General features: G+C 43.9%; 1 protein-coding gene across 1 annotated transcript in view; it reads right to left on the bottom strand.

The window, feature by feature from the left end:
* The window catches only part of Fer1l6 (fer-1 like family member 6), a 154,845-nt gene that overhangs the window by 104,079 nt on the left and 24,074 nt on the right, over positions 1-26,692 (bottom strand). The window contains exons 2-10 of the mRNA XM_069991369.1: positions 20,003-20,088; positions 16,749-16,869; positions 14,022-14,076; positions 13,494-13,625; positions 9,459-9,521; positions 5,664-5,742; positions 4,382-4,538; positions 2,818-3,004; positions 595-787 (exon numbers count right to left, since the gene is read on the bottom strand). Coding sequence (XP_069847470.1) covers positions 595-787; positions 2,818-3,004; positions 4,382-4,538; positions 5,664-5,742; positions 9,459-9,521; positions 13,494-13,625; positions 14,022-14,076; positions 16,749-16,869; positions 20,003-20,088 — 1,073 coding nt within the window. The remainder of the gene's footprint in view (positions 1-594; positions 788-2,817; positions 3,005-4,381; positions 4,539-5,663; positions 5,743-9,458; positions 9,522-13,493; positions 13,626-14,021; positions 14,077-16,748; positions 16,870-20,002; positions 20,089-26,692) is intronic.

Raw genomic sequence — 26,692 nt, 5'->3', positions numbered from 1 at the left:
GTGCATGCATAAGTATAATTTGTGTATTTAAATAAGTAAATGTATTAATTAGTATAACTTTGTATCATAGAGAAAGATTGCCTGGGAATTTCAAGAAGGCGGACGTACTGAGTTAGAGAATTACCATTTATTAATTGGGGCTTTACAAATAAAGGGCTATATACTAAGTGGGATCACTTCCTTGCCCTCATCCTGCTGACTAAGTGGTCTAGCTAGGGCTCTTTGCTAGTTCACTGTCACCCTGATGCTCTTAGGCTCCAATTAATGGTTGGGGACATAACTTTTTGGGGGCGGGACACTTACTCAAAATCTATCATAGCCAGTGATCCATACCAAAACACATAGTAGGCTGGATTTTGCCTATGGACCTTTGTTTACCAATATCTGACTTAATCCAAGCTCAGTTTTCAATGAAGAGCAGTGATCACATCCCCTGCCTCACAAATCCTGGCTCCATCCACTGTGGAAGCAAGCCAGACCACAGACTGCAGAGACACGGATGAGACCAACTCAAGCATGTTGTAATCCTTAATGAGGAGGACACTAAAGCCATCATGGTGAGACTCTTTTCCAAGTGGGATATTGAGAGTCTACCTTTATCTCCATCCTGCTCATTAGAGATTTTCTTCAGGTCAATGAAGTGGGTTGCCAGTGCGACATCATTCATGCTGCCTTCATCCCACACCTGAATTTTCACCCTCCGACACAAGGGAGGAAACATTTCCTTGAAGACTATCTGTTCATTCCATACAGGATCGGCACAGTTTTTCTGCACTGTGGTTCTCCCCTAAAAACACAACCAGAAGGATATAAGCTATGAAAGGAAGTTATTATGTAAAAAATAATTATTCTTCAAACCATCCAGAAATATAACTAAGTTGCCATATGTAATGAGCCTCTTTCACCCTGACATCAATGGAAATCAATTGCACCCCATGAACATTACTAGTGAGATACTGTGATAAATGTTATGGGGGTACCTGGGACAAAGGTGAGTCACTGTCCTCAAAACGTTATAATCAGTACATTGGAGTTAAGTAACGAACACCCATGCTATGAACAAGAGGTCTTCTACACAACTCAAAGACTGCAGCAAATATATTTGGCCCTGTGTGCCTTGGGCAAATTACTGTTCCTGCTTGGAACTCAATGTCCAGGCAAGGACCTGTATGACCTCCAAGGCCAACCAAAAGCAAAAACTATTCCAGCATTTTCTACCAACACCTATCCCTCACAAAATGGTGAAGGGAGCCAGGGTAGGTATATATTTTGATGGAATAGACTCCATGTTGGTAAGCGAAGTAAGCCAGACCCAAAGAAACCTAGGTTGCATTGTTTCCTTCATTTGTAATAATTAGAATGTGCCTATAAATCAACAAGTAAACACAATGGATAGTAAAGACAAAAAATTACCATTAGACATGATAAACCAAACAGGACTCTAAACATTCACCAAGGGAGACCAAAGGAGGATATTCTTAGGAGAGGATCACAAGGGTTCATAACTATATGCATAAGCTCATATAAAATGATACTTATTAAAATGAGCTCCAAGAAATTTTACTTTTTGGGTTTTTCCCCCTGTTTTTCCTCTTCTGTGGCTGTTTTTTAAAATTTCTGTACCTTTTGTCTTTTATGTAAGTTTACTGGTTTGGGGGAGGGTAAATGGAAGCACAGAAATGGTGGGACAAGGGGTGAACTAAAGCAGCAGTGATACTCACTGAACACTGTTGAAAATGAACTATACAACTTGTGGGGGAGGGGGGTTAGGAGGGGAAAAACTGGGAGAAAACAAGGGAAGAGGCGACAGTGTTCAAGAAGAAACGTACTCATTACCTGACTTATGTAACTATAACTTCTTTGTAATCACCTTCACAATAAAATTTTTTTAAAAAAAAAAAAAGCTTCCATGTTCAGCCAGCCAGGACCAAGCTCTAAGCAAGTACCAAGCCCTGATAGATCCAATGGCTTCTGAGTAAGGAAAAGAAATGTCCAGGCTGATAAGTAGGACAAGGACGACCTGGCACATTTTGAAACAGATTGGGAGGTGGTGCTAACTCTACCAGACTGGGTAAGGGCTCAAAGAAGTAGCCACAGGTAAAAAGGATGTCTGTCTGCCTAGCTCATAAGCCAAAATCCATTTTTAGCTGCTTCTCGGTATCTCCAGTGAAGAATGAGTGAGTATAATCAAACCTCTCCTACTTCCCTTTCACCTGACTCCTTGTCTTCTGGTGAGATGCTTTCTTTCAAGTTACTGATTCATTTTTATATCAACTTAGTTTCATTGTATTAAAATATGTCCTGAATAAAAACCATGCATGGGTGGTTCAGACCTATAACCCTAGCTACTTGGGAAGCTGAGATCTGGAAGAAGACAAGAAAGAAAACATCACAAGACCCTTTCTATACCCATAACTTAGTATAGTGGCTGCACCTATCATCCTAAGCTATGTGGAGAGTTGGAATTAGGAGGATCAAGGTTCTAGACCTGCCTGGGTAGAAAAGTCCACAAGACTTCATTTCCATGGAGGAAAGTTGGACAAGATGGTTTGTGCCTTTCATCCTAGCTCAAACAAGAAGCCTAGAGTAGCTGGGTAGTGACTTAGGGGTGACCCCAGGACCAGAAGCAAGACTCTTTTCTAAAATTAACCAGTACAAAATAGGGATGGAAGTTTGGCTCAGTGCTACTGCGCCTGCTAGGGAATGTGAGGTCCAAGGTTCAAACCCCCAGTATGACAAAATGTAAAAAGAGAAATTCCTAGATATAGAGCAGGACTTTGGCCCAGGGTTTTATTACTGGTGACAAGAGTTCCTTACCATTTGCCCAGCAAAGGAGACTTCCACAAAGGGGTCCACGAGGTCCTTACTGTCGCCCACAAATGCCTTAGTGACATTCGCCATGATGCTGGAGTTCATTTTGGGCAACCCTTCCGCCTTGTAGAGTCTCACATAGAATCTGGCCCAGGGTCTCTCTGATGGAAACCCTTGGGGTATCAGAAGGTTCCTGAGAGAGAAAAAAGAAACAAGACAATGCAAAGCATTCAATGCTAAAACTAAAGAGAGAGGGTAGAAGCCTTTAAGGGAGGTGGGATTCATCACTAAAGGGACATTTCTTCCTCGTGTAAATGATACTAACGGACATGAATACAGTGAATGTAAATTCATTCAGGTCCTAAAATGATAGCATTTGAACAGACCCCTGCTGTATGCTTTTCAGTCTTCCCATGTCGCAAACTTATTTCGGATTTCTGTACCCTTTGTCTTATATATAAGTTGATCTGATTTGGGGAGGGGAAGGGGAAGCACAGAAATGGTGGGACAAAGGGCGAACAAATTCAGCGGGAAACTCACTAGATATTATGTTGGAAAGGAACTATACAACTTTGGGGGGAAGGGAAATCAGGAGGGGGAAAACTGGGAGAATGAGGGAGAGGGTGCCAATGTTCAAAATGAAACGTACTTATTACCTGCCTTATGGAATGTAACCCTCTGTACGTCATCTTTACAATTTTTTAAAAAAGGAAATAAATAAGAGAATATGCTTATAAAAAGAGCGGGGGGAGGGGGGGAAAAGGGCGAGGGCTGGGAAGGTGGTAGAGTGCTTGGCTTGCATTCATGAGGCCCTGGGTTCCATTCCTCAGCAGCATATAAGCAGAAAAAGCTGTAAGTGGTGCTGTGGCTCAAGTGGTAGAGTGCTAGCCTTGAGCTGAAGTGCTCAGGGACAGTGTGCCCAGGCCCAGAGGTCAGGCCCACAACTGACAAGAAAGGAAGGAAGGAAGAAACAAAGAAAGAAAGAAAGAAGAAAGGGACAGAGAGAGAGAGAGAGAGAAAGAAAAGAAAAATCAGCTCTTCTAGTCAGATGGGTGCAGGTGGTTCATGCCTGTAATCCTTGCTACTCAGAAGGCTAAGATGTGAGGATCACAGTGTTTAGCCACTTTGGGCAGGAAAGTTCATGAGACTCTTGTCTCCAATTAACCACCAGAAAACCAGAAGTGGAACTGTGGCTGAAGTGGTAAACCATTAGCATTGAGTGAAAACTTCAGGAACAGCACCTAGGCCCTGAGTTCAAGCCCCACAACCAAGAAGGCGGGGGGTGGGGTGGAGAACTACCACTTACAACAACAAAAAAGAAAAGCTCTTCTACAATGGATGGCTACAGGAACCCAGACTGTTCTTGGCCTAGAAGCTGAGCTCCCAAAGGCAAAGCACACCAATGAGAAGACACAGCCTGGTGTCTCTGACAGTGCACAATAATCCCAGGTGGACAAGAGTGACGGTGAAAGTTCTCCTAGACTGGTAAGGAAGGGGTGGGGGGTGGAAAAAGAGACACACAAAGAGATGTATCATTTCCTTTGCAAGGCCCTGAATGGACCTGTCTCACTTTTCTATCTGCTCCTCAGCATCGGAGGTTTTGGGGTTAGTGTTCAAGATGTCGCCTTTCCCAGTCACACTGATGTCACACTTCAGGTAGCCCTTGGTGCCAGTCCTGATGTCACTGGGGTCTGTGAGCAGTGCCCACTTGTCACAGAACTGATGACCTGCAAAAAGCACCATGACAGCTCCTGTCATCCACAGATGGACCGACGTTCCGCTATTCTTCCCACACCCCAAGGCTCCATGCCCCTCCCATTGCTGCTAGCTCAGTTACTCCTCTCCCTTCCCCTTCTCCTTTGCTCCCCACCCCCATTCTATCTCTTTACCATGGTATCTGGAATACTTTCCACCTAGGGGATCAAGGAGGCAGGACTCTAGCTTTGACAGAAAGGAGGACGTGAACTGAGTAGAGAAGCCATGTGCTATTTGATCGCAGGCCATAAATGGGTCTCCTAATTTTGTTTGGCTTATCCTGTGAGCCAAAATGGCTTCCAGTGTCTAGACTTTCAGCGATCTCTAAAACACTCTTAGATCCAGCATGACTAGGCTCATTTCTATATGACAGCAAATGCTGAAAGGAGGCTAGGCAGTACCAGGGACCACCAGCTTCCTGTTCCACGGGCTCCCATTTAACACATAGTCACAGGTCAGTTATGACCCCACTGCGTGGGCTACTAGGGTAACTTGAAAGAGTGGGAGATGTCCATGAAAAGTTCTGTTTTTGTTGTCAGTTTTGTTACTTATTAGCCCTTGACCTTGCCTAGTCTAAGTTTCATATTCTTATAAATCAAGGATGATAATAAGTACTGTGTCAATCCTTGATATGAACACACTAAGCCCTTTTTGTGTACCTATTCACTTAACTCTCCAAAAGCCTTAAAGAGAAAATATTCACTTATTCTCATTTCTACAGATAAGGAAATAGGCAGAGAGAAGTCAAATCTTTTATCTGAAGTTGCAAAGCTTGGAATTTGCATAGGGTTGAATTTGAATTCAAGCCTTCTGACTCTGACATCCATTGGTTAGGCTCTCTCTTCTGTTGCCTGTCCTGCTCAGGCCTTATACACCGAATTCGACAGAATTTGCAATGAGAAGGAAAGTGCTCAGAAGTGGACATGGAAGATAATTCTATCACTAGCTTGTCAAACTTGAGGACAAGAGCCCTGTCTCTTCCAGCCTCATAGAATTACTGAATGAATGGCTAAGTGGGTGAAGATGAATGAGGGAACTCTGGGTGCCATAAACCAAAGGAGAGTAAGAGCATGGGATGGGCAGGGCTTCCTTCTTACCGGGTTGGTTGTACACGGTGCCCAGGTCTACTTTAAATGAGCCAATCAATATGCTTCCTATTAGCTTGTGGTGGAAGACCTGAGGAGAGACACAGAGCAGCGAGTCCAGCTCATTTTTCTGTGAGGACAAGTTTGTGAAGTGGGAGGGGCTCGTGAGTCATCTTCACCCTTATCTGGCTTTGGCCTTGTCCAGAGGGCAGTGGGGTTTGGTCATTAAATCATGCAGTCATAAAAGACCTTCAGGAATATCCCACCTGTACTTCCTCCTCCTTTCCCCCTAGCAGATTCTCAACCAGTCCTCTATTGAAGGACATCGGACACTCACTGCCTGAGGGTTCCTCTAACCAATACCAACTCAGTATAAGCCACCCTCCAATACCCACCTATCCCTGCTGAAACTCTACTCACCTTCAGTTTCTAAAGCAAATGTCACCTCCTCCAATCAGTCTTCCCTTATCTCCCCAAATAAACCTCCCTTGCCTAAACTTGCAGACCACGGTGCTCACGACTCCAATAGAGAAATACCATAGATTGCCTTGAGATGTTGGAGATGTCCAATAGAAGAAGGGAGGTAAGCCACCACCAGTGCTTGAGTCCCCAGAGTCCCTAGCCTGGTAACAGCAGTCAGTCTGTTTGCTTATGTACTGTTTGCTTATTCCTTCAGTACTACAGTTCGAACTGAGGGCCTCACACTTCACTAGGCAAGCATCTACCACTTGAATTATATCTCCAATCCTTTTTTTTGTTGTACTTGTTGTTTTTCAAATAAGGTCTCTAACTTTGGGCTGGTATTGAACCATGATCCTCCTATTTCCATCTCCTACACAGCTGGAGCCACAGGCCTGCGCCCCCACTGTGCTCCAGCTAGAGGAAATCCCAGAGAAGGTGGCAGAGCTGTCTGTTGCTAATCTGTAAGTTGCCTCGTTTGAGAAATAGCTGGAGAAGCAGCAGTAGTTTGATCTTTAAACCCAGAAAAGAGAACAGGAGGGGTGGAGGGGTGTGTAGCATAAGAGGAATGGTAACTCAAACGCCCTCAGATCTTGGCAATTCTGCCTCCAGGAAAGAGGGTCAGGTCCTTCCGTGCGGCTTTCAAATAACAGAAGATTTCAGCTCAATATAGAAACAGGTTTTAATGACAGTCAGAATTTCTCACCCAGGGAGTAGGATTTCCAGAGGTAGTGACCTTCCTCCCAACACGAGATAATTGTCATGTCCTGGGAACTCCACATCATGGAGTAGGTAGAGAAGCACTGCTGTGCGGGCTGGAAGACAGACTAGGTAGCCTCTAAGCGGCCTTCTAACTATAAAGCTATGGGTTCTTTGATCTCCTACCCACCATATGGCTTTGTTCATAATAGATGCTCAGTGTATATCACGGGAATTAGGACTCTCATCCAATGGTGGGTGAATGGAAGGATTGTGTGGTTTCTAAATAGCTCCCTTTGGCTGAGGCAATAAGAAAAGATAAACTCAACTGACCTCAAGACAGTACAGCCCTTCTCCTCTCTCTCTCTCTCTCTCTCTCTCTCTCTCTCTCTCTCTCTCTCTCTGGCCCAAATTTCCCAACAGTATTAGAGAACAGAGGGGAAGTAAGGACAGCTTGGCTCATATAGAGGAGCTATTTAAGGCCATGTACTAAACCCTCCCTCTGTCACCCACATGCTAATGGTGGTTAGAGTGAGTCTCAAAGGCCTGAGAAGCTTGTCTCATGTTCTCTTCCTTGGACAAGGATCCTATGGGCAAGATGGAATACAAAAAATTCAAAGGAGCCTTCCATGAACACAGCAGGCCTCCTCGGGGCATCTGCCTCATGGCTGCCTGTCAGATGACCCTGGCACAGGGAAGCATGAGATGACCAGGCCTGTGCGGGCCTCTTATACCCACCCCGCCTCTGACCACTGACTGCCAGGCTGTCCTGAGAGCATCTGCTCACAGCCCTCATTCCTCTCCAGTACTGAATTCCTCCTGAGCACACTGAGTTTCCTTTCATGAAGTTGCAGGAATAGGAGAGGATTGAACTTGGGGTACTCCAACATAAGACCTATACCCCCAGTTCTTTTCACTTTAGTTTGTATTTCAGTTAAAGTCCTTGTGCCTTTGCCCAGGATGGCACCAGATTGTGATCCTTCTATCTCCACCTCCCAAGTAGCTAGGATTACAAGCATGAACCACCTACCTGACAGAAAAGCATTAAATATTCCCCTCCCAAGGGGATTTTCCCTCTCAAAATCTTTTATCTCTTTCCCTACAAGTTATTTAGGGACACCAGGCATTTTCTTCTTCCAAATTAGAGGCGCACAGAAGATGGGCCACACTAGGTTTGATCTTGTATCTAAAAATCCATACATCACCTCCATAGGTCTCACCCTTGCCTATGCTATGACATAAAGACCTAGTCAAGAACTTCATCCGTGAACCTCAGAAGCCTTGGAAACTGCTGTGGAGCTCCTTTTGCAAACAGGTGGCTGCCGTGTGCGGGCACAGCCCCAGGTCCCCAAAATACCTTCTGCACCAGTTGTCATCATGCCTGAAAGTCAGGCACTAAGAACACTTGGCCTTTGACTTTTCATTCCTTAAGAGTCACAGTCTTCAAGTGCTCCTGGGGAGGGTAACATCAGAACTCCACTAGGACCAAGGCCAGGACACGGGGCTTTATTGTTGTGTTTCTGTGGTTACAGGCATCATGTCGTGTGTGTGTGTGTGTGTGTGTGTGTGTGTGTGTGTGTGTGTGTGTGTGTGTGTGTGTGATAGACAGGTGAGTGGGTGATAGACAGGAAGGCAAGAAAAGAACCTGGAAGGAGATTTCTAACAAGTGTTGTTATCCTCACAATTCCATCTAGAGTTCTTTAATTCTCCACAGTCTCACTGACACATAAACCAGTTCTGTTCTTGCAGACACCACTCATTTTTTCCCTCAAACATTCCCCGACATGCTCCAGGCACACTCAGCCTCAGCCTCGCATTCTGCCCATGGGAGATGTTGTCATCACTGAGACTGGGGAGATAGATACCGTTGCTCATCTTCCACTGGTAGTGTGTGTATTGCTCCCATTTGGCCTCTCTCTCTTTCTCTCTTTTAAACAAGGACAGCTTCAGCATGAAAGGTTTTCCTTCTCACTTCGGTAGAGGGGACATGGATAAGCACCAGGCTGACCGTGGTAACTCTATCCTTTTCAGTCCTAGTCTGTGGGGTAAAGCAAGTCCCCTCCTGGGTGGGCCTCAGACCTAATGGTCTCTGGGTAAGTCTTGAGGTCCATACTTAGAGGCAATATTTAAGAATCTCAATGGCTACCCCTTGCTCCAAATCTCTGATCCAGCATCTTCACTGATGAGACTAACACAGTTTGTTCCTTCCTGATTTTTATTCCCAATTCTCTATCTATCACCAACTAGGAGTGAAAAGGCTGTGATTAATGATCATTACAGTGAATATCATCCTAAGAGGAAAACATTTCACACTTACTTGGTTAAAAAAAGTGAACCCCAAATGACAATCCATTGAGACGTCATGTGAAGCATGTATTTCACATTCCAACATACAATTAGTAGTGATTGTATTGTTGATTCCTTCCAGCTTGCTTCCAAGAAGCACAGATTTTAGTGAGATGGTTTCACATCCCAAACTCCTCTGCACTGGGATATCTCAAGTTTTGCTTCAAATACACCAACCCCCAACCATAGGACCCTCTCAAATCTACTCACTCCTATGCATGCTGAGCAGTCCTACAAAGTCCGCAGTGCCTGGACTCTGTCCCAACTTCTTCCCATGGCCTTCACCACCCATGGTATACTTACGGAGATTTTGATGATCTTGTCAAAAAGATGCACTTGAGGCCCAATGAAGTCGAAGACAAAGTACTGTAAAACATCAAGTTCACCTTGGCTTGCATCTAAGAGCTTTGTTAGGTTTGCTTTGTTCTAGCCAACTAACAGCATAGTTCCCAATGGCCTGAGTATATCAGCAATTGAGTAGCTACCCCTATTGAAGATCATTTACATTGTTTTCAGTGCTAATTTGTTAAGTCTGAAAAGGAGGAATGCTATCAATACCTTTCCATGGGCTATATGTATTCCTGTGCCACTAAATGAGACATGCAAAGTGAGATTTCTGAATTATGGATATGTAAAATTTTAATACAGTATTAACATTTCTTTCAAAAAGAGCTAGGCTGTTCTAGAATCTCACCACAGTCTAATTTCTTTACTTCCTTACCAACTCTTGATATTGTTAATTCTTTTCATTTGTATGCTTACAATGATGGCTAAAAATGGTATTTTGGTGTGATTTTAATTTACGGCGCAGTTGACTGGAATCCGAATTTCTCAAAAAATTTCAGGCACCCTGTGAAATTACCATGATTGGATAGGGAGAGAGAGGACAAAAATAAATTATGGATATTGATGATTTTTAATATTAGAAAAGTGGTTGGTGGGGCTGGGAAGGTGGCTCAGTGGTAGAGCGCTTGCCTTGCATGCATGAGGCCCTGGGTTTGATTCCTCAGCACCACATAAGCAAAAAGAAAAAAGCCAGAAGTGGTGCTATGGCTCAAGTGGTAGAGCGCTAGCCTTGAGCTGAAGAGCTGAGGGACAGCGCCCAGGCCCAGAGTTCAGGCCCCATGACCGGACCCCCCCCCCCAAAAAAAAGTGGTTGAATTTTACAGCTGAAAAAAAATATTTAAATGAAGTCTCCTGTTTTAGATAGGAAGATTTAAAAAACCAAAGAATATAAAAGATGCCCAGATTCACACCAACGGTTATTTCTGGGCCTTAGTTCTCCTAAACTTGTCACACAACAGACTAGATAAGCAGTAGACATTTTATTTGATCAAGTCAATCTCCTAAAGGAGGGAGGTTAGAGCTTTCTAAGATACAGAAGATGTGGGTGGTGTTAGTGTGTGCTTGGTTGTATGTGTGTTTGGGGACTCACAGGGGTGAGCAGGTGGGACTATGAGAGTATTTTCCCCTAAAATATTTCCTTTAGGCTACAGACACATCAGGCCTGGATATGCAGGTAGGAAAACTGACACTAACAGCTTTTTTCCAAGGACAAAACAGAAAAATCCAAATATATCATCATATGCTACGATAAAAGCGCCTCAAAATGGTGGTCCTCAGATATCAACAAGACTACATTCAGTGTCTGCTGCTTAATAAGAAAATAAGTATGGCACTGCAGACATTTCATATGCTTACATGCTTGTATTTCATATACTTATGTTCAAACATTTTAAGGGTGTGGGTCCCAAAACTTAGTTCAATTTTTTTTTTTGGTCGATCATGGGGCCTGAACTCTGGGCCTGGGCACTGTCCCTCAGCTCTTCAGTTCAAGGCTAGTGCTCTACCACTTGGACTAGTGCTCTACCACTTGAGCCACAGGTCCACTTCCAGCTTTTTCTGCTTATGTGGTGCTAAGGAATCAAACCCATGGCCTCATACATGCAAGGCAAGCACTCTGCCACTAAGCCACCTTCCCAGCCCTTGATTTTTATATGGAACTCCTCCTTTCCTGAGAAGGCTGAGTATGTGAGATATAGTAAGTTCCTTTGGGTTCCTAAATCAGTTCCAACATCTGTTGCCTTCTGCTGGATTTTCTGTTCCCGTCTGAAGTTCCTCAGGCAAGATGGCTGGACTCACGCATGTTATTTGAGCTGGGAAATAGTCCCCAGTCACCACTCACTAGTTCCTTTAACCTCTGATGACCTTTGGGCTTCAAAATTATGGTCAAAGGGGCTGGGAAGGTGGCTCAGTGGTAGAGCGCTTGCCTTGCATGCATGAGGCCCTGGGTTCAATTCCTCAGCACCACATAAACAAAAAGAAAAAAAGCCAGAAGTGGCACTGTGGCTCAAATGGGAGAGCGCTAGCCTGAGCTGAAGAGCTGAGGGACAGTGCCCAGGCCCAGAGTTCAGGCCCCATGACCGGACCCCCCCCCAAAAAAAAAGTTATGGTCAAAGCTGTGACAAATGTCCCAAGTTCATCTATGACTTTACTTGATTTCTTATTGACTATGCATTTGTGTTTAGTTTAGTAACATTTAGACCCAGTACTTGTATGCATAATTATAATTAATGAATCCATATGGCTTTGCGGTCTTAGAGTGTTTTCACACATAATCTCATATCACACTCAAGTCAAAAGATGTTTTGGAGTGAGAGTGGATCAGGAAGGGGAAAACTATTCACATTTTCAAAGGTCAGAGGCAGAAATGATAAAGAAGAAAGGAATTAATAGCTCAAATGGGATTTGAGTATTTCCCATTGATGCCATTACCCATGCTCTCTATGCCTTCCTTTTTAATTACCATTCCCATTAGGACAAGAATTAAGAGTCTGCAACATTTCCTGAGAACTCATAATGTCAAAGCACCTAAAGGAAAAAGCACTCAGAGTATAAATGATTATCTCTTTGAAGAGCAATTAGGTAATATCAAAATTTTAAATATACATACCTGGTGCTCCAAGTATGCTATAAAAATAGTAGTAGTAGTAGTAGCTGCCAAAGGCTGAACAAATATAATATTATTCATCAAGGAGAAACTGATTGGCTTAGAAAAGTATAGTCCATTGAAGCAAAGGAAAATTCTTCAGCCATGCAGGAAAAGTGATTCCAACTGAATGATCAGCTGTGTCCTCATCTATAGGAGCACTATTTTATGAAAATAATAAGGCCTGAAACATTATTTATGGAATGCTACTGTTTAGATACAAGATTTACTTGCATTCCTATACATACCAGAACATCTCTGGAAGACCCTCACAAATGCCTGTGAAAAAGACTCCAGTTCATCAAGTCTGGGGGATTAAGGGCCAAAAATCAGAGGAAATGAATGCTTTTACTACATATCATTTTGTGTTCTGTCATTTTTTGGGGGGGAGGGGTCTGGTCGTGGGGCCTGAACTCTGGGCCTGGGCGCTGTCCCTCAGCTCTTCAGCTCAAGGCTAGCGCTCTATCACTTGAGCCACAGCACCACTTCTGGCTTTTTTCTTTTTGCTTATGTGGTGCTGAGGAATCAAACCCAGGGCCTCAGGCATGCAAGGTAAGCGCTCTACCACTGAGCCAACTTCCCAGCCCAATGTTCTGTCATTTTTTAACTACATAATATTTTTATTAAAAAAGAAGATTATGCTTGTAATCCTAGTTACTCAGGAGGCTGAGATCTGAGGATCTTGGTTCAAAGCCAGCCTTGGAAAGAAAGGTTGTGAGACTCTTATCTCCACTAAACTACCAACAAAGCTGGAAGTGAAGCTGTGGCTCAAGTGATAGAGTGCTAGCTTTGAGCACAAAAGCTCAGAGACAGAAGCCAGGCCCAGAGTTCAAGCCCCAAGATTTAGTGTGTTAAATATTTAAGTTTTCCCCTCTGAAGTTTTTCTTTACAATTTCCACGCAGCTTAGAAAAATACAACATTTTGCTTTCTAACAAAGCAAACCTATTTTGAAATCAATCATGAAATTTCTCATGTCTCTGTCATAAAATAGAATGTACGTCTCTTCACTAATAATGTTTTGGAACACTAATAATCTCAACAACTATTTTGATCATAGATGATAAGGAACTTACAAAAACACAATGGATCTACTGGAGGTTAACATTTTTAAATCACAAAGAATTCCTTACCTTTTCATGATCTTTTTGTTTAAAAAAATTATGTACTCTGTTTGTAAGCAGTCTCAAGAGTTTGTCATGAACTTAGAGGAGGGACTGTAAAGGAAAGTAGGGGCATAGTTTTCTATTTGACTGAAGAAAGGATGACAGTGAAGAAAATGTTGTGGGGGAACGATGTTGGTGACTTACTTCATTATAAATGCTGTGGGGGAAGGATGTTGGTGACTTACTTCATTGTAAAATGGGCTGTTGGTTCCTTCTTTCACGGTGCTTTGCTTCTTCTCATCCCCGATCTCAATGGTTACAACTGGGTCAATGTTTTCACCCACCAGCTGCCGTGCCTCAGTGATGGTTATGGAGATCTACAAGACAAAAGAAGCATTGGTGCTGTTCTGCACAGCAGGCTCTTTGCTCATGTAGGGAGAAGTGGCGGCCGGAAGACCCAATCAATGAAGGAGGCTGAGTGAAAATTGACAATCAATGGGGAGACTGGGTAGAAAGAGCCAATCAATGAGGAGGCTGGGCAGGAAGAGCCAATTAATGGGGAGGCTGAGCAGGAAGAGCCAATTAATGGGGAGACTGGGCAGAAAGAGCCAATCAATGAGAAGGCTGGGCAGGAAGAGCCAATTAATGGGGAGGCTGGGCAGGGAGAGCTAATCAATGGAGGAGCCTGGGTGAAAAGAGCTAATCAATGGGGGAGGCTGTATGGGAAGAACCAATCAATAAGGGGGACTGAGTGGGAAGAACCAATCACTTACTTGATAGTTTTGGGATTTGACCTCCCCATCATGGATCTTAGTCAAAAGTTTTGATCTATTAACAAAAAGTATAATGCATTTGTTTCATCCAATAGAACATACTTTAGGTCTATAAGCCATGGTAATATTTTCCCAAATATTTTAAGTATATTCATTCACATTGTATTGTATGTTGTCTCTACATCTCTGGGGAGATAAACATAAGTTGCAGTAACTTAGCCTCTCTATGACTCAGTTTCCCCATGCTAAATGGAGCTCATTACTGCATTTAGCATATGAAGTGATTGCTAGAATTAAATGATATGTTAGCATTATTAACCCAGTATCTGGTACAAATAAATGTTGGAACTTTCTGTAACTAACATTACCCATAGTATTTACAATTATCTACTGAAGCAGAAACTGAGATGCTTTAGAAAGTCAGAGGCAGAGCTGGGTCAGAACAGTCTCCCAATTTCCAGCCTGATTGTAACTCTGGACCACTTCACCATTTCTGGTAGATGAAATAATTCTGAGTTTTATGATTGCCTTTGAAAGGTCTAGTAAAGGAGAAAATTGGAAGAAGTGACCAAAATGTCTATCTTATAGAGAGTTCACATTCTAGGAGATTTCATTTATCTAGACTGTCATAGGTAATTGAAAACAGATGTGTAACACCTGACACTGACAGATTCTATCATAATGGAAAGATTTGAAGAATCTTTGTTACAGAAGCACCAATGGGTAGCTTGAGTTGCTATAGAACTATATTCTCATGGTCAGCGATACCATCTTGCATTTGATTTAATTTCACCTCTGCTGCATATAATTGAGTCCAGTAAAGAAAACATAGTAAATCTCAAGGCTTTGGGGTGAGACTGATCTGGAGTGCAACTGTTCTCCTGTTTTTTACTTAAGGGTTAATTTCCTTATCCGAATGCAGAAATCATAATTCCCATTGCATATAGTTAGTCTGATGGCTACAGGAGATCATGTATTAAGAATTATTTTTATCAATAAAATGGTAGACTCATGCTGACATGAAGCCTAGTACTAGGCTTAATTAAAAGGAAAACAAAGGACTGGTAATGTGGCTTAGTGGTAGAGTGCCTGCCTAGCATGCATGAAGCCCTGGGTTCAATTCCTCAGTACCACATAAACAGAAAAAGCCAGAAGTGGTGCTGTGTGGCTCAAGTGGTAGAGCACTAACCTTGAGCACAGAGATGCTCTGGGATAGAGCCTAGACCTTGAGTTCAAGCCCCAGGACTGGCAAAAAAAAAAAAAAGAAAAAAGAAAAACAAAGATGAATAAGCCATCCATTTGCCTTTGTAGAGCTAATAATCTAGCCAAAAAAGAGAGGACCAAGGCATACAAGGAGAACAAGTATGTAAGTACTCATGCATGAAATGTGACAGAAGAACTGTAAAGAAGACATTCCTAAGGATTCAGTAAGCTACAATGACTGAGCAACAGATGTCAGGAGGGAACCGCACATGGATGGGTAAATAGAATTCCAATTACTAAAGAATATCCTGACCAAAGAAGATGAAGGCTATGAATCCTTACTTGTTTTTCTCCATTCAGTGTTGTCTCTTGATAAGGTAAATGCCAAGGGACATCTTTAAAGACGTCAAAGAATGATCACGGTCTCCAGGCAGAGGCTATAGGGAGGGCTGATGCCTGTCGGGGTATCATGTTGAGGGACGTAGACGTGGCAGTGAGTTGTGCACAGAAGTTTCATGACCTAAGTGTCACCTCTGAGCTATCACCTTCTCTGATTTCCACCTGACTCCCACTCCCCTCTATCCCCTCTGATAAACAACTATGTTATCACAGCTAACAAACAACAGTTCAGGAAGTACCCATCTGCTTCACTGATCAATATAATTCTAAGTGTGAAATGAAGGTCTTGATGAGTGATCATAAGAAACGGGCATAAACAAGCATGGCAGACTGAAAGCACCAGTAGCACCAATAGTTGGCTTCTCTGTGCATAAGCTTGCTGCCCTGCACCTTCTCCCACTCTGACATGGACTGACCTTCTATCTTTCATTGGCCAGTACTAAGCATGAGTCCAAGTATAGGCCTATAACTTCTTAGAACCCTGCCATTGTCATCATTACTATAAAGTCTGGTACCAGGGCACAGTGTCCTAGCCAACGTAATATTAGACTAACCCCAAACTACAATGACCAGGGTTGACAACTGACCGCAGACCTGTGAATGATACAGCTCATAATGCTCTGGGGACAGTTGAAACTATCCATCTGGCCTGCAAACTCAAGAACAAAATTAAGGCTTCCTATATTAAGCCACTAATTGGGGAATTCTTTTGTACTCATCAATAGTTAACTGATACAGCATGCAGGAGGCCAATTCATTTCGGTTGTATTTGTGGGTCGTGTGAGAACTACATTCTCAGCTGGGGCAAACATGAAGCTATGAGAAATTAAAGAGAAGGAAATGGGTAGCTCCTGAATCTGTCTTCTGATCTGGCTGCAATTCCTAAACTCTGAGGAACATTTAAAAATCTGAACTTGCTAGAGCTGGAACTGTGGCTTGCTAAAGACTGGCTGGTATCAAGAGGCCAGCAACCGGAAAGAAAACTGAGTAGCTACAGAATTCTTGTCCTCCTGCCTCAGACTCTGGCTCTCTGTGGACTGGGCAGGTTGTCCTTCCGGGTCTCCCAGAGCTGAGCTTAAAGGCAATGCTCAGAGAATGCACTGACCGCCCTCATGGCTCCTATACCTTCTCTTTGGAGGAGCTGAGAACGCAGGAGTAAGAACAGCATCGTCACGAACCAAGTCTCCTCCTGGTCCTTCCCGATGAGAGGGTCCCTCCTGGGGCTCTTCTGCTTCACTCTGACCATCTAGTAGAGCAAACCAAAACAGACAACCCCGTCAGATGATGGGAGGGTAGGAGCTCAAGCCTCCATGCTCTGCAGGCACCTGGAAGGTCAGGGTGACCACAAGACTTCTCTCTGCTATGGTTCAATTGAACGTATTATTGGCAGAAAGCCAGACACATGCCTTGATTTTTCTAACCTACCTGCTTCAAAAAGAAAAAAAGAGCAGGCCTATGTGGCTTGTCTTACCGAAAGAACACTGGGTTATCCGCAGAGGTACTTTTGTGTGTGGCACTGGTGTTTGGGAGGCTCCCACAGGGCCAGTCCCTCCCAGCAGGATGGTAGTATTTAACTTCCAGGAGAGGCAGATTCCCCTCTGCCCTGTTTGCTTTGTGGGCTGAGGGATGTAATCAGGAACCACAGCCTCCAGATCCTCAGAAACGCCTGTAGTGGACAGCTCTGATCTCCACCAGCTCCCAATGAGGCTGCCCACTAGAGGACGCTCCCAAGGACCAGAAAGCCTAGAATCCTCAGTAAAACTTCTCTACCTATCAGCTACGTAACTTGGAGCAAGCCACTCACCCTCTCTGAACCTCTGTTGTAAAATAAGCAGATATATATATAGATATATATATATAGATATATATATCCATCTATATATTTATTTATATATACATGAATCAGGTCAAATAACAAGCATCCGAGACTTATTAAATATGTCACAAGTATCATTTTTCATAGGGTACTCTAAGGAAAGAACAGCATATTCAGCCTTGTGTCATCAAGATCTAAGTTCAAAGACAACAAGAAAGACCCAAAGTATTTTTCATCTACTCCTTGAGGCCATCATGTTGAAATAAAGGACAAGTATTCCTATTAAGCCGTAAGTCTCACTCCTACTAAAATTGTAACATATCCCCTTTATTATTCTTTATTATTATTATCAACATCTCAGTGCTTGCAGACTTTTCTCTGTAAGAAAAGGTCTACCAGGCCTGGTGTCAGTGGCTCACATTTGTAATCCTAGCTACTCAGGAGGCTGAGACCTAAGGATCATGGTTCTAAGCCAGCCAGGACAAGAAAGTCTGTGAGATTCTTTTTTTGGTCCGGTCGTGGGGCCTGAACTCTGGGCCTGGGCGCTGTCCCTCAGCTCTTCAGCTCAAGGCTAGGGCTCTACCACTTGAGCCACAGCGCTACTTCCGGCTTTTTTCTTTTTGCTTATGTGGTACTAAGGAATCGAACCCAGGGCCTCAGGCATGCAAGGCAAGCGCTCTACCACTGAGCCACCTTCCCAGCCCCTCTGTGAGATTCTTATCTCCAATTAACTACCAGAAAACAAGAAGTGAAGTTGTGGCAGTAGAGCTCTAGCCTTGAGTAAAAGAGATCAGAGCCGGGCCCAGAATTCAAGTCCCACTGCCAACAAATCAATCAATCAAAGTTCTACCCATAAGGCCACAGGATAGCTGCAAATGGCTACACTCCTGGTGTACGTTGGAGGGTGGGTCAGGGGAAATCCGAGGGCATAACACCTCTGAACAATTAATTTACTGTTTATCAAAATGCCATACTAGGAAGTAGAAACATATTTGGGGGGAGGTTCAAAGGGCACCCAGGAGTGGAGAGAAGAAGGGTAAACTAATGCAGTCATCATATTCAATACACATTATGTAAAAAATGAACCATGTAATTTGAGGGTAGCAACAAGAGTGAGAAAATGCAGGAGAATAAAGAAAGGGGCGACATTGACCAAAAACATTGTACTCATAACCTGACCTATTGAATTGTAACCCTTTTATACAACTACTTAATGATGATAATATTTAATAATAATAATAATAAAATTAAAAACAAAACTACCCTCCTTCCTATAAAGAGACAGGAGTGGTGAAGACCAACTGAAGTAAGGCAGTCAGGTTTGGCCGGCACCATATTGGCCACATGGTGGATGGTAGGGTCTGGCATCTTGTCTTCACGCTGGGAGAGGGAAACGCCCTATCCATCACCTGCCTCCCAGGTGAAGGCCATGCCCAGATCTCTGAAGGCAGGGGCAGGCACTTGGCTGATAGGTTACTGAATCTGTCAGTCCAGTGCCTAGCAGTGGGAATTTCCTGTGGACCTGCCCCCTGCTCAGACCCTATTTAGGCCTAGCCCAGCCCGGCCACTGTTAAGCCATGCCACGTGTGTCTCTGTGATCTTGTCCAGTCTCCTGTCTCCTGGCTCATCTCCGGTCATCATGGGATCCCAATTCAGCTCTCCATGGCAGCTGAATTGGCTTGTTGGTATTGTTTTTGTTCCTTCTTTCTCTTTAGCCTGTTTCCTAGCTGTGTATTTGGGGGCTTCAGGCCTTTGTAACAACTGGTGGCCTGCAGCCTGCTAACTGTGTAATAAAGACTCCAATATTCCAGTTTTCCAAAGTGAGGCTTCTGGAATAATGCACCTTACCACACAACCATTGCCATGGGAGCATGTAGGCCAAGGGAAGGTCCAGTCTTGAACTGTCCTCTATCAAGTGTCCTTGGCAGAAGTCTCCAGGGGACCAGCCAGACCAGCCAGGCATCCATGTGGACGCCATTAATCCAATCTATCACTACCAAGTATCTCCAATGCTGGGCTTGGCCTCTATTGGAATGGTTTATGCGGTAACTCAAAGATTTGCTCTTTGGAAGAAGGGAGTAGCTCATTTAAAGTTAGGACATAAAGTAAGGCAGCGTAGACTTCCATTTCAAAGCCGCATTTTCCTAGTTTTGAAGTCCTTGTAGCTCAGGACCAGCCTCATGGGCCTGTGGTCCTCCAGGGATGGATGAGGTCATCCTAGCAGCCCGTTTCATAATGGTAGACACTGAGAGTCAGAAGTGCTGAGTGGCTTATCCTGGGTCATAAAACGTAAATAGAGCTTGAACTCTGTCACAGCCTCCTCATCAAGACCTGACCAGAGCTCAGCAGACACCGACCCTACCACTGCCCGACTATGACCTGGGCCTTGGGGTGGTTTGCCTTGGGCCCACATTGGGATTGGAGGCAATCTAAAGCACCAGCGAATAGCACATTTCCCCCTCACTCCTAGGAACACAGAAGTACCTTGAGCCCAGGAGGGGCCCCTCTGTGAGGCCCCTCAGGCCCCTGGGCAGTGGTCCATGCCCCACCTCTCACCTCTCACCTTGTGCAGCTTTGTTGGTAAGGATTAACCCTTTCTCTGCTTTATTTTTCTTCTTCTTCTTTAGCTTCAGCCCAAACATCCCTTTTCTGAAAAGAAGAAGAAAAACTAAACAATACAGTCTAGTAGAAACTTTGAGTCATCCCCACATATCAGGAGAACATAGATATGTAAACAGACTGCATCCTCCCGGCTCACAGACACCTTATCCACCCAGCATAGGATCCAAAGACCAGCGTCAGGACACACAGCCCTCCACTAGGCCCACTTTCACAGAAACAATTTCATGGAGATGAGGCATGCTGGGAATTCCAGTAGCACCTCTGGCATTGCTCCATTTTCCTGGCTCACTGGTGCCAAGTAAGCACTGTGGTAGGCACTGGAAAGGAAGGATATCATTTGCTTATTACAGAAATTCTCTCCTGCTCATCTTCATATGAGGAGTCAAGACTCAGAGAGGCTGGGGATTGTTCCTAACGTCCACAGCTCTGGGCATCAGAGCTGTCATTGGATGATCCCAGGTCTGCCTGATTTCAGAGCCAGCCTCTAACCACGGAGAATCCTTAACCTCCCATTCCCCCTGGCTGAGAGAACAACACCCTTGTCAGAAGCAGGCTCACAGACCATTTTCAAGGCAGAGAGCATGCCCTCAATAGAAGCAGGTTCCCAGATCATTTCTAAGACCAGAGACTCTGGAACTTACTGAGGTCGTTCAACTAAGTGGACATGTGGTCCATGACCCAAAAGTCAGCTCCTATTATTATTGATATTATTAGCCAGAAAAAGACAGCCATTTCTCCTGGCATCACAAGGAAGGTCTTCTGTCTCTGAAAGACAAAAATCCTCATCCACAGAACATTTCTGGAGCTGAGGGACTGAAGAACACTGGCTGTGGGTAGGAGGATGGATGACACCCTAGGGCGATGCTCAGAGGATTGAGGAAGAGAAGCCAGGCACTGCACAGGTGGAGACAGCCATGAAGGCCGAACACTGTGGCCCTAGCCAAGGCGTGGAATGCACAGAATGATCCAACTCCCCCACGTTTTGCTTCCCCATTAGAGATTCCAAGGTGGGTGGGGCGCCATGATGGAGGCCAGGGACTCCCCACCTGACTCTGATTCCAGCCCTGTCTTCACCAAACTTACATCTAAGCACAACTTGAGTCCCCTATGGAATAACCAAGGAAACCTTTCAGGAACACTTCAAATATTGCCACCAGCTCCAGTGAGCGGCGAGTTGATGTTAGTTTCACAAACACACGGGATGTTTGCCTGAAACCATGAGTCAGTGGTGAGGGGCACACCCAGTGTGACTCCCAGCATGGGTGTTTGTGTTCTCCCCCCTCCCCGCCCAGTTCATGGCATCCAGTGGCGGAGCAACACGGAGGCTCACCAGTCTGCACCATCATGCCACCTGCCCCGTCCAATAGCACAAATAGAAATTGAATCGGTGATGTGAGGCCCAGCTGGGGGACAGGGGGCAGGTTCGCAGCTGTTGAATTTGGTGTTGAGTAGTTACAAGTGTTTGTTTTTTCCCATGTGAAGCAAAGACCTTTCTTGCCCCAAACCCAGAGCAACATAAGGTAAATCACGTTATAAATATAATAAGGTTGATAAGGAGGAAATGTGGGGTTTTTTTGTATCAGTATTGAGCTATGACTAGGAGTCTCATTTTATACACAATATGCCCCCCCCCGCTCTCCCCACATTTCTTACAAATAAGAGGGGGTCACAGGTTTCCAGCAATACCTGGGGGCCAACTACCAAATTAGGAAGACTTACCGTGGTAGCTGCCATTACACTTGCCCTCTTGCTGAGAATTCCAGCATGGTCATGGAAAATGGATTGAGCTTTCTGGCTTAGGATCTATGACTCTCCTCCCAGATTACCCCAGGGTAAGTTAAGGCACACAGACACACCTATACCAACCTGGTCTCCTCGGGGTGAAAGCTACCATGACTCCGATATCTGTGTCCAAACAAGAAGAGCATCCAATAAAACATGTGTTAAACTTGCTTCCACCCATCTACTCAACTCAGTGGTGCTCAGTATGGAACAACAGCACCTGCACTGCTAAGAAGTAGCCAACCTGGCCCATGGACAGCAGAGTTGGACCCCTAGTGGGGTCTCTCACCTAGCCACTTTCTAGCCATCTGATGGGTGGGCTCTTTGCTGTCCCACATGTCTTTTGGGAAGTAGTTCTAAGCTTAACTCTACTTTCCTCACTAAGTTGTTATACAAACAGCCTCGTGAGGCCTCAAAGGAGCCTAAATTGGAAAGTTGCCCAAAGCCAGTGGTACAATGCAGTGTTCCAGCTATGCCACTGGAGTCCTCTCTTCAATTGGAACCACCTCTTCAATCTTCTGTGTGGGTCAATGGCACGGCCAGCACTGGTCCACGCTGTCCCTTCCCACCTCAGAACACATAGATGTGGGTCACCTGTGTGCCTTGCCTTCCAAATCCATACCCACACCACCCAGTATGGGAAATAAGAGCAAAACCGAAAATAGAACAAAAAGCCTCCAGCTGAGGACTGAATTTATTTTGTAGGAAATCTTGGATAAGCCTCAAAATTTAAATTACATTTAGTTATGTATTTAATGAAATTCATTCTTCAAAAGGATCCATTTTTATGCCATCAGATGAATCTTAGAAAGAAGTACTGAGTGTGGTGGTACACATTTGTAATCCCAGTACTTGGGAGGCTGAGGTGGAAGGATGGAAAATTCAACACCAAGCTGAGTTATATAGTGGTGCCTTAGCTCAAAACAATATTTTAAAAAGTATTTGTATCATTTTCAGTTTATTCAAAGAGCCTTGGATAAATTCCCAGTTCCTTCTGGGAAATACCTTCCTGGAATACCCTATTTACATATTCATCTTATTCCTAAGACTGGAATATATTTACTAAAGGCAAACCACTATAGATGCATCTGTAACATGGAGCTGATAGAAGCTTGTTAAAATACAAATCCATGTGATATCCTGCCCTGTTAAGGCTCTGAAACATTTGCCTCTACCTCTGCTCTTTCAATCTCTGTCTGTCTCTGTCTCTTTCTCCGTCTGTCTGTCTGTCTGTCTCTCTCTCTCTCTTCCTATCACAATGCATTTGCTCAATGTCGTAGTTATTTAAGACAAGATGTTCCTCTTCCACTGCATGCTATATTTCTGTGCGGGGAAAGGAGGCTCTTACAACGTTTCTCCACACCCTGGCAGGTCATGCTCAGCGATGGGACTGAGGAACAGGTGATTGATTCTGATGTGCGCCAGGTTGTAAACCCTGAGTCAGTACCAAAACGAAGTTCAAAAGGCAGTCTCTTTCTTGTAGCATATATTGAGTGTATAGGGGGGTTTTGTGGTGATAGACCCGTGCCTACAATAACCATCACTGAGTGATCAAATCCACTCCCTCTTTCACTCTTCCTCATTCTCTTCTGAACGGAATATCAACAGGTTTCATGGTTTGATTTTTTTATATATGTCTGTAAAGTTCTTTGATCATATTCACTTTCCTTGGTCTTTCCATTTGTCCTACCCCTTTTCACTGATATCCACTCCCCAAAAGAACCTTTGCTATATTTTTGCCATTCATTGTCTTCAGTATATACTAACTGTACAAAGGGGTTTCACTGAGATATTTTATTCATGCATATATTATACATTAGTCAAGTTAAACTACTCTATTGCTTTCCCTTTCAATAATCCTTGACCTCTAGTATTTAACATATTTGATGGGTTTACTTATTCCATGTTCATACATAGACAGAATACATTTTGATATTAGACAGCTTGTGACATTCTCTTACCCTCTTCTGCTCTCTACATCTCCTCTCCCCAAACAGTCCTACCTACAGATCCAAAGTAACAACATGGTACTGACACAAAAACACCAATGGAACAAAAAAATGGAAAACCCAGAAATAAGCCTACACAGTTACAGCCATATAATTTTGGAAAAGATGCCAAAAACGTACACTAGAGAAAAGATAGCTTCTTCAACAAATGGTGCAGGGAAAACTGAATAACCACATGTAGAAGACTGAACTACATTCCTATTTCTTACGTACTAATTCTGAGTGGATCAAAGACCTTAGTGTGAGATTTGTAACTTGGAAACTAGAGTGGGGAAAACACTGGAAGATAATGGTATGTGCAATAATTTTCTGAATAGGACTTCAGTAGCTCAGCAAATAAGAGCAAGGGTTGACAAATGGGATTGCATCAAAGTAAAACCCTCTACGAGCCAAGGATGCTTTCTCTACTTAAATTACTTAAATATGGGATCAGCTCAGCTCTTGACCTTGAGGAACAGAATCATCAGGGTCAAAAGAAAATGCTTCTATGGGATCTGAGAGGTATTCAGCCAGACTGTGGCCTGAATGGGCTGGGTACCACGTCTAATGGGAACCAACTTGCTCTTGTCCACTGTGATCTGGAGTCTTCTACTTCATTGTCATGGCAAGTGGATGTTCTCTGTTCGTCTTTCTTTTGTATATTCCAGTTTCTTTGGCCATCATATTGAGATTCAAGTGTCACAAGTTGACAGGTAATCATTAAAACCTTGATATTTTCCCTGCAAGGACCTAGCTAAGTCTTGAAAATTTATCTCCCAGGATTTGAAGACTTTTTCCTCTTCTTCCTGTGATCTATCCCGACAAAGGATGACTCAGGAATCATTTGGAACCATACTTTGTAAAGCCAAGCCAGGCTAAGCCAGCCTTCCATAGTCATTTAGAGATGTTTGCCAAATGGTCGCCAACAAGGTGGCAGATGGGTGTTGTTGTGGGACTCCCCCAGGAAAGGAACGCTTGGTCCTGGTATGGTTCCCACCCTGTCACACGGCACCAATGCTCTCTATGCATGCCATCTTCCAAGGGTTGTGGGATGATCCTTTCCCAGCCTGAGCCATGACCTCCCTTTTCTGCTGCTCCGTCCTGATAGCTAAGCACCACTCATGCTTAGAGCACAAGGAAGACAGAGAAACTGCTATTCGCGGGTGGTGTCAATGACAACACAGAACCCAATACTTGCTCTTGCCTGGGGCCCTAAAAAATGGTGCATCTTTCCTATTCCATCTTCTTCGTATCAGGTTAAATCACAGCTCTGCTCTCTGCACTCCTGAATGCCAGGAAAACAACCTTTTAACACCACATGAGCAGCTCTCCCCCTTTTTCTCAGCATTAATGTCTTCAAGGTCTCACCCAGCTAAGCTTTCTGCTTTGCTCTTCTCCTGTGTATTCTTTGCTTATCCATTGGTGAAATGAATCATCTTCTCTTAGGGAGACTTACTATCCAAAGCTTCTATCCACGTATGGTCTTTCCTTTTTGAGTCTATCTTCTCCTGGAATATTCGTATTCTATTTTTGGCTCATGCTTCCCCTTCCACTTGAGGTAGCAGAGTTCCTCTTCCCCAGTTGGGGTGGGGGAGTCTATCTGAGGGAGAGGGACGCATGTGTAAACCAGTCCGGAGTCAGACTGAGCAGCTTCCTCTATGATCTTGCTTACCGGTCATGGTGATCATACCTTTTACTCCCTATTTGACATTTAGGACTATTTTAATGGGGTTTGAACTATGAGGGAAAGAGAAGGATATGATTGTGTCTTCTGGAACATTGATACACTGGCACATAACAGATTTTGTTACAAGGGAGAGTTAGGGTTTGCATATGAAGCATCTCCCATAGGACCCTAGGTTGAAGGCTCAGCCTCCAGCTGATGGAACTACTTTGAGAGTGGTAGAAAACCTGGGAGTTGGGGCCTAGCTGAAGGAAACAGGTCACTTGGAAGTGTGCTTTTGAAAGATGTCTTGACTTCCTTCCTGACTCTGTCTGTCTGTCTGTCTCTGTCTCTCTCCCGCCCCCTCTCTTTTGCCTTAGGCAAAATATCTCAGAGATCCCAGACGATCTGTCTAGCCTTGAACAGGAGCCTCTGAAATAGTGATCCAAAAAAAATTTCCATCTCTAAACTGTTTCCCTCAGGTATTACTCCAGAGATGAAAAAAACAGTAAGAATTGCTAATCTTCATAATTGGTGCTTCATCATTGGTAAATAAGGCATTAATAAAACTTCTTCTGAATCTTACCTTTTGATGTTTTGGACAACAAAGGCAGGAAAATTAACTTGGTGTTAAAACAAATTAAGCAACTGCCTTTATTGTAGGATTTTTCAGAGCCTTAAAAGGCTGATGGACATTGTGAATCATTATTTGGGTGACATAGTAGTAAGACTTTCTAACTGGATTGGACTTTCTACTGCATAACCTGAGCATCGGACCAGACCCTACTCTCCGGCTCATTGGGCAACTCCTAATCACTCTCTTGCCTGTGGACTGTCCACTCTGGGTCTTCTGCTAAAGTGACTTTCTCCCACCTCTCTCTATGAAGATCAGAGCTTTCTTTTAGGCTCAGCTCCAGTGTCTCCTTTGGTGTTCTGTGTTCTTGGTTTTGTCGGGAAAACAAGTTACTCCTTCTACTCCATTAACCCTTTGTTCTCATCTCTATTATGGCATTGATTATATGAAAGTACAGTTACTTGATTTTTGAAAAAGAAGCACTCTCTTTTATAGATGCTGAGCCTTTGAAGGTGATATTCACATCTAGTTTATGTCTGTGCCCTCATTAGCTTGGCACATGGAAGGTTGTGGAACATTGGGTTATAGGCAGACAGATAGCCAACGTGAAACATACAGAGAACA

The sequence above is a fragment of the Dipodomys merriami genome, unplaced genomic scaffold (assembly GCF_024711535.1).
Source record: "Dipodomys merriami isolate MVZ:Mamm:240054 unplaced genomic scaffold, mDipMer1.0.p SCAF_4, whole genome shotgun sequence".
NCBI lineage: Eukaryota > Metazoa > Chordata > Mammalia > Rodentia > Heteromyidae > Dipodomys > Dipodomys merriami.
This window is presented reverse-complemented; position numbering and strand designations above follow the sequence as displayed.